The sequence below is a fragment of the Rhincodon typus genome, unplaced genomic scaffold (assembly GCF_021869965.1).
Source record: "Rhincodon typus isolate 14 unplaced genomic scaffold, sRhiTyp1.1 hic_rhity00004629, whole genome shotgun sequence".
Lineage (NCBI taxonomy): Eukaryota > Metazoa > Chordata > Chondrichthyes > Orectolobiformes > Rhincodontidae > Rhincodon > Rhincodon typus.
The window spans coordinates 1-12,566 of record NW_025970267.1 but is presented as its reverse complement, the minus strand read 5'-3'; the positions used below and the strand labels follow the sequence as shown (position 1 = coordinate 12,566).

The following is a 12,566-nucleotide window of genomic DNA, read 5'->3' as shown; positions in this document are numbered from 1 at the left end:
CTAAAGAAGGGTCCAGACCCGAAACGTCAGCTTTCCTGCTCCTCTGATGCTGCTTGGCCTGCTGTGTGCATCCAGCTCTACGCCTTGTTATCTCAGATTCTCCAGCATCGGCAGTTCCTACTATCGCTGAATTAATTTTAACCCCTTGTTGGAAAACTGGGAGTACTGCGGGCACCAGACTTGAGGGTATCGGTTTAGGAAGGTGCAAGCCACATTGAGGAATGCTGCTCTGTCAGAGGTACGGTACTGAGGGAATGCTTCACTGTCAGTCAAGCTGATTTTCAAGTCCTATGTTAAATAAACATGCTGTAATGCTCTCTCAGATGGGTAGAAAAGATGCCTCAACGCTACCTGAATAGGTGCAGGGATGGTCTTCTAGCATCCTACTAAATGTGAATTTCTCAACCACATCACCAAATGATTACATGGCTACTATCATGTTGCTCTTTGTGACAGCTTGCTGTGTGCAAACTGGTTGCTTGTTACAACACTTCAAAAATTACTTTATTGGTTGTAAATCACATGCTGGAAATGTGTTAGTTTTGAGTCCTTACAGCCAATTCAGGAACTACACCAAACAATGTCCACTTGTACGACAGTGGTCAGCTGATATCACTGTCAGTGGCCAGGAAGCACATATTTAAGGCAATTGCCAAAGGAACCTGAGGGAAGTCAGACTGGGGGGAATGGGATGAATTGGAAAACTTTCAAAGAGTTGGCACGGACATGAAGGACTGTACTGTCTGAAATTTTACATGCAGCATGCAAAACATTTTATTAACTAATCAGAATCCAGGGAATATTTAGCTTAACAATTAACTTCTGCAGATTGAAGATAAACTGAGCAGTGATTGCATGGTTAGTTACAGACATTGATTTACTAGCCAGGATGGCAAAATCCCAACAGCAATGTGATTGACAAGAGTCTTTTTTTTGATTTGTGTACAAGTTTATGTTTTCTTCCTGGCTATTTTAAAGGAAAATTCCATCTGAGAAACAATGTTGCCCGTATGGTGCACATTCACATGACCATACAACCATCATGACGCTATCACACAGGTCCCTTTATGATACTATATGAGCAATAAAACCTAAAAGATCCTTTGGTCAAAATACACAGGTCACACACACCTCCGCCCTCACATCCCCACCCCTCCTGACAAAAACAAAGAAAGAATCCCTCTTGTCCTCACATATCACCCCTCTAACCTCCATATCCAACACATCATTCTCTGCCACTTCTGCTACCTACAATCTGATCCCACAACCAAAGACATATTTCCCTCCCCACCCCTATCTGCCTTTCGTAGGGACCGCTTTCTCTGCAACTCTCTCATCTGCTCCACACTCCCCACTAACCCCACCACCCCGGTACCTTTCCCTGCAACCACAGGAAGTGCTACACCTGCCCTACACCTTCCCCCTCACCTCCATCCAACGCACCAAACAAACATTCCACATTAGACAAGGGTTCACCTGCACATCCATCAATGTGGTCTATTGCATCCGCTGCTCCCTATGTGGCCTGCTCTACATCGGTGAGACCAAGCGGACACTCGGAGACCATTTTGCAGAGCATCTGCGCTCTGTGCGCAACAAACGACAACACCTTCCGGTTGCCAATCATTTTAACTCCCGCTCCCACTCCCTGGGTGACACGTCCATCTTGGGCCTCCTCCAGTGTCACAAAACACCAAGCACAAACTGGAGGAGCAGCACCTCATATTCCGCCTCGGAAGCCTAGAACCCAATGGTCTCAATGTGGATTTTCCCAGTTTCAAAATCTCCCCACCCCGGCCTCATCCCATGTCCAATCCTCCCTCTCATCCCCACCTCCTCGATCTGACATAACCTGTCCATTTTCTCTCCCACCTCACTGACCAATCCACATCACCGCCTACCTGCACTCACCCATCACCATCCCAACTACCTTCCCCAGCCCCACCCCTCCTCTCCCTATTTATTTCAGGGCTCCCTTCCCCTTCCCCAATTCCGAAGAAGAGTCCCGACCCAAAACATCAGCTTTCCTGCTCCTCTGATGCTCCCTGGCCTGCTGTGTTCCTCCAGCTCCACACTGTGTTATCTCTGACCCCAGCATCGGCAGTTCTTACTATCTCTGAGTGAATCACACACAATGAAGACAACTTAAAGGAATCATTATTGCAGAGCTATTAACTATCTGGTGGACAGGAGACTCACCATCTGGAAAATGAAGGTCAGTGTCCCACATAGTCGCGTTGCCTTGTTAAACCGCAGCTCAAGGTACTGGAAGAGAAACACAAACTCCACATTAGGATTCAGGTTCAGGACCCAAAACAGTCTAAGTAGATAGAGAACCAGAAGCCAGACAGAGAGTAGAAATACAGCTCCTGAATTCCAAACATCTTGCCAAGCGCAGCCCAAGTCAGAAGTCTCTGGGTAAAAGTCACACCAGGGACCAGAGCACTCGGGGTAATACGCAGGAACTGCTGCATTGCTAGAGATCTCCGGATGAGATATTAAACTCAGGCCACAATCTACTCCCATAGCCCTTTATTTAACAGGATGTGGGCATTGTTGACAATGTCAGAACATTTTGCTATTCAATGGAGTGTTTTGGTAGGCCATTTCAGAGGACAGTTAAAAGTCAACCAGATTGTTTTGTGTCTGGAGTCACACATAGGCCAATTTGGGCCAGGAGTACAGGAGCAGGGATGGCTTGCTGCAGATTTTCAGGGTCTTGGTGAGCCCATACCTGGACTACTGGGTGCAGTTTTGGTCTCATTTTCTAAGAAAGGATGTTCTGGCTAAGGGCCGTGTGCAATTGAGCTTTACCAGATTGAATGACAGGACTGATGTATGAAAGAGATTGGATTGGTTAAGCCAATTTTTTTTATTCACTTGTGGGACATGGGGGGGCATTGGCTGGGTCAGCATTTTATTGCCCGTCCCTAGTTGCCCTTGAGAAGGTGGTGGTGAGCTGGTGCCTTGAATCACTGCCATCCACCTGCAGTGGATAGGCACAATGCCCTTTGGGAGGAAATTCCGGGATTTTGATTCCGTGTCAGTGAAATATTTTTAGGTCAGGGTGATGAGTGACTTGGAGGGGACTTGAAGCGGGTGGTGTTCCTGGCACCATCCAGGCAAGTGGGGAGCATTCCATCACACTCCTGACTTGTGCCTTGTGGACAGGCTTTGGGGCATCAGGAGGTGAATTACTCACCATAGTATTCCTAGCCTCTTGCCACTGTGTTTATGTGGTGAGTCCAATTGAGTTTCCAATCAATGACAACCCCTAAGATGTTGATAGTGGGAGATTCAGTGATGGTAACACTATTGAATGTCAAAGGGCGGTGGTTAGATTGTCTCTTATTGGTGATGGTCATAGCCTGGCATTTGCATGGCACAAATTTGTCAGCCCAAGCTCGAATATTGTCCAGATCTTGTTGCGTTTCAACATGGACTGCTTCAGTGTCTGAGGTGTCGTGAATGGTGCTGAACATTGTGCAATCAATGGCGAACATCCCCACTTATGAGAACTACTACAAAGATGTCCTGGAACTGAGATGACTAACCTCCAACAACCACTTCCATTTTCCTATGTGCCAGGTATGACTCCAACCAGCAGAGAGTTTGCCCTAATACCTACTGTTTTCAATTTTGCTAGGGCTCCTTGATGTCACACTCAGTCAAATGCAGCCTTCATTTTAAGGGCTGTCACCCTCACTTCACCTCTGGAATTCGGTTCTTGTGTCCATGTTTGAACCAAGGTTGTAAAGAGGTCAGGAGCTGACTGACCATGGCAGAACCCAAACTGGGTGTCAGTAAGCAGGTTATTGCTGCTTGATAGCATTGTTGATGACACCTTCCATCACTTTACTGATGATCACAAGTCAATAAATGGGGTAGTAATTGGCCAGGTTGGATATTCACTGGAGTTTAGAAGAATGGTAGGAGGATTGGGTGGGGGGGGTGGTGAGTGAGATCTCAGAGAAACCTAAAAATTCTAACATGACATGACAGGGGTTAAATGCAGGAAATGTGCTCCCATTGGCCTGGGGGTCAGATCAGGCATCAGCTACAGGATAGGCCATTTAAAACTGTGAAGAAGGGAAATGTCTTCACCCAGAGAGAGTCGTGAACCTGTGGAATTCTCTGCCACACAAAGCAGTTGAAGCCAAAACATTGAATATTTTGAAGGAGTTAGATATAGTTCTTAGGGCTAAAGGGATCAAAACTATATAGTAAGAAAGCAGCTACAAATTATGGATTCGGAGGATCAGCCATCATCATCCTGAATGGCAGAGTGGGCTTCAAGGGGCGAATGGCCTACCCCTGCTATTTTCTAATATAGCAATTTCTCGTCTAAACAAGTGAACCAGATGGGGATTTACATCAATCAAACATAGTTTAATTCTCTGCGCTTTGTTCACAGAATGAGCGTTCTGATGGCTTGGTCAGCATTCATTACCCATCCCTAATTTCACTGAAGGAGGTTGGGAGGAGCCACCTCTTGAATTGTTGAAGTCCTCAGTGTGTATATACACCCCACTACAGTTGGGAAGGGAGTTCCAAGATTCTGACCTAGCAACATTGAAGCAATGGCTTTAATGCTTTAAGTCTGGATGTTGTGTGGCTTGGAAGGGTATAGGTGGTCGTAACCCCAAACATCAGCTGCCCTTGCTCTCCCAGGTGTCAGAGATCACAGATCTGGAAGATGCTGACGGAGCCTTGCAAGATGTAGATGGCGCACACTGCTGCCACTGTCCATTGACGAAGCAGTGTCTGTTGATCAAATACTTGGTCCTGGATGGTGTTGAGTTTGAATGCTGTTGGAATGCACCAGCCAGACAAGTGGGGGATTGGAGGTGAGTTTCTCACTACAGAATACCTAGCCTTCGAGTTGCTATTGTAACCTCTCTATTTATATAGCTAATTCAGTTCAGAATTTTTGGTCAATGGATACCTCCAGAATATTGATAGTCAGATTTTCAGTGATGGTAATGCCATTGAACATTAAGGGTTGATGGTCAGATTCTCTCTTGTTAGCAATGATTATTGCTTAGTACTTGCACAGTGCAACTGTTATTTGTCACTTATCGGCCCGAGCCTGGCTAGTGTCCAGATCTTGTTGCATTTGAACATGGACTGCTTCAGTGTCTGAGGAATCATAAACGGTGCTGAATGTTGTGCAATCATGAGCAAACAATTTCACCATCTTAAGATCAGAAGCAGGAAGAACATTATGAAACAGTTGAAGGTAGCTGGCATTACCTTGAAGATCTCCAGCAGTAATGTACTCAGGAGTGGTGGGTCTGTCCTGTCATGGGACAGGATCATGATGGCAGTATCTGAGATGGTGTGTGTAAGGAATGATCCCACAAATCTGGCTGTGTCAGCCTATTCCTCGATGAGTCTGTGGGAAAGCCTTCCCAATTTTGGTACAACGTCAGAGGTGAGTCAGCAGGACCTTGCAGGATCCCCAGGGCTATGGCTCCCGTTGCCATTCCTGGTACCATGGTCGATGTTGGGTGGACTGTCCAAATTCATTCCTTTTATCAGACTTTGTAGCAGAATGATACAACTGAATGGCAGGTAAGGACGGCAGATTTCCTTCCCTAATGGCCATTAGTGAATCAGATGTTTCATTTTTAACGACAATCAACAATGGATATATGGTCACCATTAGACCAGTTTCAATTCCAGTTTTTTTCTTAAATTCAAGTTTGGATTTGAACCCATGTTAACAGAGCACTAGAATGGGGCTCTGGATTACTGGTCTAATTACAATACTACCACCGCCTCCCCAGTTTGCATGCAACTTCCCAAGAGTTTATCTAATTCTCCTTTGATTACTCAATCTGCTTCTAACATCGCTCAGATAGTTAATTCCAGCTCACAACTAGCATGAAGAAGATTCTCATCGAACTCTTTTGTCATTTTGTGGATTTAGATGCAAGTTGTCGAAGATAATTTTCTGAGAGGAAAAGAGACAGTAGCGAGGGGGCAAGGGAATTGCCCTTCATTGAAACTGAGTGGCTAGCATGCCAATCACCACAAATACAAACATGTCCTCGAACAGGACAGGAATCAAGGGCAAAGTGGGAGAGGGAAGCTTGGATAACATAGCGTGGAGCTGGAGGAACACAGCATGCCAGGCAGCATCAGAGGAGCACGAAAGTTGACGTTTTGTGTCGGGACCCTTCTTTAGAAATCCTGTTCGTCTGATGTTGCCTGGCCTGCTGAGTTCCTCCAGCTCCACATTGTGTTGTCTCTGACTCCAACGTCTGCAGTTCTTGCTATCAGAGAGAATCTTGACAGCTTTTTCTCATTTCTCACCAGCCACCCCACCCACCATACTTACTTCAATTTACTGGGATCAGCGGGGAATAGGAGGGTGATTATTTTGGAATCCAGGTATGTTTGATGGCATTATGTATTACAAAAAGCGGTAACAACTTTTTACAAGCACTTGAAAAATATTTCGCTGTACTTTTGGTTGGACTTCAGACGCACTGCACTGATCTTTGGTTATCCAATGTGGAGGGGTGTGGGCAACTCGGAGGAACTCATCACAGGTCTGTCCTTGGGCCTTGCAAGTTGACCATTAAAAGGTCCAGGCAGCAGCCACAGAGCGGGTATAGTTGCCAATTGCCTATCCTTATTCCACAGCTATGTTTGTGCTCAGGTGTCGCTGGAGAGGGAGCACACAGTGTACACCAATATCCTCGATGCCTTTGTAAAAGGTGGGAACCACATGGGCTAAGTGCTTTATCTTAGTCTCCAACTCCATTTGGATTTTCTCCCCTCCTTCTCTTCCACCTTTGGTATTATTGCATGTGTAAGTTCATAAGAAATAGGAACAGGAGTACTCAATAGGGTCATAGCTGATTCAAATTCCTCATGTCCACCTTCCTGCCCTTTCACCGTAGTCTTTAATTCCCCTACTGATCCAGGATCTCAGCATTAAATAAATTAAAACGGGCTTTCCATGTAAATTAATCAATTGGAACATGGGTGATTTGATGGTATTAGTTAGCAGATGAAAAATACCACAGGTGACTTGGTGAGGGGGGGGGGGAGAAAAGCTCTTCTCTCATTTGTGATAACAATTCCAGCTATACAAGATAAACAAAAACCTGTATCAAGGTCTCTTGTGATACTGTGGTATTGTCCTTATACCTGAGCTAGGAGGCCTGAATTCAAGATCCACCCACCCTATAACATCTGGGGACAGGTTGATTAAAAATACTAAAAATCGGTAACTGAAACTATCACCGTGACTTCAGTCTGAAAGCCCACACTTGTGCACAGTGTGTAGTTAGGTTGACAAGTTGAGATAAGGCAGACAATGAAAAGCCGTTCCCATGAGCTGAGCACACAGGACCAGGGATACAGATTAACGGTTGTGGACAAAAGATAAGGGGAACAGATATGTGGAATAATTTTGTTTTAATACAGTAAACAGCAATGGCTTAGAACTATCAGGGTGGTGGAAGCAGAAGTGAGCAGTGATTTCAAAATGAAATTGTCTAGGCACTTGAAGGAAATAAACATGCAGGGCTACGCAGATGGAGTGGGGGAGTGAACTGGATTGCTGCACAAAGACATGCCTTGACTGGCTCAATTACCTCCTCCTCTGCCAAAACCACTAACCAAATGAACTTCACACCACAAATGTAAAATACTGCAGATGTGAATCTGAAACAAAATACGGAGAAACTTTAGCCTGTGTGGAGACAGAAGCAGTCAACATTTCAAGTTGATGACCTTTCATTAGCAATCAAATATGTTGTTTTACTTTTTATATTTGAACCTCCGTGTACATTTGCTGCTAACAATGATCAGACTAAAAGCACGGAGTGCTGACTTGATCAATGGGAAAGCTTTACTTCCTTGTGTTACTGACTAGAAGTGAACATTTATTGTCATGCACATGTAGAAAGTCTCAAATGTGTGTAAGGTGATATCCAAAGCAATCCATGCAAGGGGCTAAAAGAGTCTAAAACATTTCATAACCACTGCAATTGGTCAACAACTGAACTGCACTGGGCTTAAAGAAAAGTCGCAGTCATTTTCCAGAAGAGGTCCGTAAATAAACAAATTTACAGCCCACCTGCGTCCACCTATACCAGAGTTAATGTTGTACATGAGCTTCTTCCTAATTTGACACTATCATCTTCCCTTCCACCCACCCACCTCCCGCTTCAGGTACATAGCCAGCTTCCTTAAATAAATGTCAACATTCACCTCAGTCACTCCCTGTGGTAGTGAGTTTTTTAAAACATTCCAACCACTTTTTGGGTAAAGGCATTTTAGTGACTAGTCTAATGTCTGACCGAGTTTTAGACTTCCCCACAAATGGAAACACCCTTCCCTCAGTGGGTACCTTTCCAGAGCATTGAAGAGCACCTTTCAGTCACCTTGCCACCTCATCTCCTAGCGAATCGCGCCACAGCCTGTTCAATCTTTCCCAATAGGTTATAATCACTTAATTTACTGAATCTTAAAAGCACAGAGGGACGCCAGTTGGCTCGCCCGACAATTCTTTGATTTCGAACCAGCTGGTCTGGCTCCCCAGCTTTTTCATTTACTCATCCCAAAACTTCCTCCCTCCAATATTTCACCCACTTCCTTTTGCAGGTTCTGACTCTGCTTCCACCATCCTTTTAAGCAGCATATTCCAGAACACAACCATGCGTTGTGGAATGAACCGTCTCCTCTGATAAATCTGAACCCTTCCGCCTACCAATCCTCCTGTCACTGGAAACCGTTTCCAGTGATGAAAGCTCATGGTTTTGAAGACCTCAATTAATATTTTTTTTAAATTTGTTCCTCTAATTGCCCAGAGAGCAGTTAAGAGTTGATCATATTGCTATGGGTCTGGAGTCACATGTAAACCAGACCAGGAAAGACAGTTTTCCTTCCCCAAAAGAACATTTGTGAACCAGATGGGTTTTTATAACAATTCATACTGGTTACATGAATATGATTAGGTTAATCTTTTAATTTCAGATTTTTTTTTATTGAATTCAAATTTCACTATCTGCCTTGGTGGGATTCAAACCCACGTATTACCCTGTGGTTGTGGGTTGCTAATCCTGTGATATTACCACTACAACACCACCTCCCACACAACCACCCAATAAAAACAATCCCAGGTTCACTCCACAAGACAGAGGAGTTCTGATGTCCTCCTTGTAACGTTTTGCTCCAATCCCTCGCTTTCCGTTTCTCACTCACCTCGTAGGTGCTGGTGATCTTCAGCCGGTAGAACATGGGGACAAAGATGTGGGCGGGAATGAGAAGCCCGAGGAAGTAGGAGCAGCCTAGGAACCAGTACTCAGTACCGAAGGTGTAGATCTCAGCTGGCACGCCTAGGATGGCGACAGCGGACTGGAAGGTGGCAAGGAGGGAGAGTGCCACTGGCAGGAAGGTCATGCTACGGCCCGCCAACAGGAACTCCTGGGTCGTCCGCTGCCGCCCGCCACTCAGTGCGTAGAAAAGGCCGATGACTGACGAGAAGATCAGGAGGAGAGCAAAGATGACATAGTCAGCCACGGTAAAGCGCATTACAGCTGAACTGGCCATTCTCACTGCGGGAGGTGTTTTGTGGCTCAACACCTGGCTCCCCGAACACACTCTCCACCTTATCAGAGTCTCCCTAGGGGGAAATCACCACTCAGTACAGACAGACAGGAGAATGAGGAGAGCTTAGGTCATCACAGCAAAGGTCCGTGTTGTTCTAATTAAGACGGCGAGAGGTCATTAGTATGCACAGACATACACACCCCACAGGCAACCAGTCTAATGCAGGGCTCGGAGGAAGTGGCACAGCCAGACTCCTTTCCCTCAAGCGTGTGTCCTGGTCAGTCTGATTGCCGCCTCTCTCTGGTCATTCCTTTCATTAATGACCCAGCAGAATGTCTCGGCAAACAAAACGTCTCAGGGTATGACGGAGCAGAGATCATCGGGTTTTAGCCAGGTGGAACAGCCAGCCATCGAAGAGAACACACTGTCCAAGTCTGGTTAGAAGATAAACCAAATGCAGGGGAGGAGACATCCAGCCTATCGGAGGAGAAGGATAGAAGGATTATTTAAACTCTCTCAGACAAAGCATGTATTTCTATAATCTTGGTCACATCAGTGTTTCATAACAGCACAGCAGTTTCTTGAATTACTGTGTACATAAGTCAGCAGGTTAGTGCAAAGCTTGTGAGTTTAAACAGAATTAAAGAAGTTTGTAATCCTGGCAAGAATTTAACCTTCTTGAAATGAAAGCTAGTTTTAGAACATTTCTATTAATGTTTCTGCCTTTCAGTTTTTTTAGTTTACCTTGACCAGGAATCAATTGTCAAGACACTGGGTGAGAGGGAGCTTGCACTCATCAATGTAACTGCCAATATAAACAATGAGAGCACAGAGGCTATAAAGGTGTCAGCAAGGCTCAGCGGGTAGTACTGTTGCCTCTGACTGAAGGTGGAGAGTTCAAGTCCCACCTCAGAGTTTCACTGCCCCATGAAAAGGGTGCAGTAATGAGGGAATCCTGCACTGCCACAAGTGCTGTCTTTTGATGAGACATTTAAGATCCCATGGCATCATTTTGAAGGAGACCAGAAGAGCTCTCCTCAGTGTAGTGGCCAATGTTCATCTTTCAACAAGCATCACTGAAACAGACTATTTAGTCAGTTATCTCATTGCATGTTTTGGGATCTTGCTGTGAGTAAATTGGCTCCCATGCCAAAGGTCTTGCCAGAGACACACACTTCCCATGAGAGAATGAAGAAAATCGTTGCTGTCTAATGTTACTGAGATCGATGCTCTACTGGAGGGATTTAGGAATTCCTAAGCTCCTGTCATGGGTGTCAGCCACATTTGCTCATTTTGGATTACAGTTCATTGGAACAGTACAGAAAAAGGCCATTCAGCCCAACTACATATGGATGTTTATGCATCTCACCCCATCAACATTCTCTTGTGTTCCGTTCTCCAGCATGTTATTCAAACTTCCTCTTTAAAGCACTTTTGCTATTTCCCTCAATTACTTCCAGCAGTATCTAGTTCCACATTTTCACCACTCCCTGGGCAAAACTTCTACTTGTTTGGTTTACCAGTGACTCCCTTAGGTTTTATGGCACTCATTCTGAATGTTACAGTCCAGAGCCTAGCGGCATTGTAGAGATTTGAGAGTACAACAATATACTGCTTAGGTTATGTCTCTCCTTTCACCTGACCATCTGACTCTGTTATATTCTTGTTAACTGCCATGTGACTAACCTCTGTGTCCTGCATCAGGGTTCTGTCTGATCTGTTTCTCACTGGTTAGTCACATTTCAATTGTTATTGTCTGGTAGACAGAACCATCTTCATTTCTCCCTCCCCACCTAGATCTACCTGTCTCTAAACTCACACCCCTTCACACCCAGTGATCTCCCCCATCCCCTTGCTCCTCCTCCAAGCACACCATTGCTCCTTGGTCTCCGTTGTCTGTACTCCATTTCTCCCTTTCGATCTCTGACCCTCCCTTACCCCCACCCACTCTGTGTCTCCCTCTCCAGCTCCATTTGTCACTCACTATTTCCCCACTACCACACACTGTCCCTCCTTCCCCCACACTGTCCTTCCCTCCTCCTCACTCCATCCACCCTCACCCCCATCTCCATCACTCTGTCACACCCTTTGTTTCCCTTTCTATTTCCCTTTTTCCACTCTCTCCCTCTCTACAAAAATAGAAAATAGAAAAACTTATCCACTGAACCTGCTCGGTCATTCAATAAGATCATGACTGATCTGTTTAAGTTCTACATTCCACACTCCGAGGTACCCATGGTTTCAAGGAGATAGCTATGGTCCTCATGGGTAAAGGGATCAAAGGGTATGGGGAGAAAGCAGGAATGGGGACTGGGTTCGATGATTAGCCAGGATCTATTGAATTGCAGAGCAGCCTTGAAGGGATGAATGCTCTTATTTCACGTGTTTCTATCCCGGAGAACATTTGACTCCTCTGTTGAGCAAGAATCCATCTGCCGCTGCCTTAAAAATATTCAATGATCACATCTCTATCATCACCCACAATGTTCCAAAGGTGCACAACCTTCAAAGAAAAGAAATTCCCCTTAAATGGTGATCCCAGCCTTGGAAAGGATCATTGCGGTCCCACTCTCCCCCAGTCCATGGTAGAGACTTCAACAAGATCAGTGATACCCACACACCCCTCGGGCCAGGACAGGGCATCCAACAGGGGCAATTTAACACGCTGAGGCTAGGGCAGTCGTGATCAAGTGTAACCCCCTCTTTGGAGTTTGCTGACTCCCTCTCAACTGGAGTCAGGCCTGGGATACTGTCGGTTGTCTGAACCGTGCTCGCCAATGGCCGCACTGACACTCACTCATTCACGGGATCCAGTCACTAACCCTCACTGTCTCCCTCGGTGCCCACTCCCTGACCCCTCCCCCCCCCAGAGCACCTTCCCCCCCTCGGTGCCCCCTCCCTGACCCCCGCCCCCCCAGAGCACCTTCCCTCCCTCGGTGCCCACTCCCTGACCACCCCACCCCCCAGAGCACCTTCCCTCCCTCGGTGCCCACTCC

General features: G+C 45.9%; 1 protein-coding gene across 1 annotated transcript; it reads right to left on the bottom strand.

Moving 5' to 3' along the window:
* Positions 1–2,199: 2,199 nt before the first annotated feature.
* On the bottom strand, positions 2,200–11,343 carry LOC109915270 (sodium-dependent multivitamin transporter-like; the record flags this gene model as incomplete). The annotated part of the gene is made up of 3 exons (XM_048593931.1): positions 10,940–11,343; positions 9,223–10,047; positions 2,200–2,265 (listed from the first exon to the last, which is right to left on the bottom strand). Coding segments are annotated over exons 2-3 (414 nt in total), but the record flags the coding sequence as incomplete, so codon positions are not given.
* Between the last annotated feature and the right edge of the window lie 1,223 nt (positions 11,344–12,566).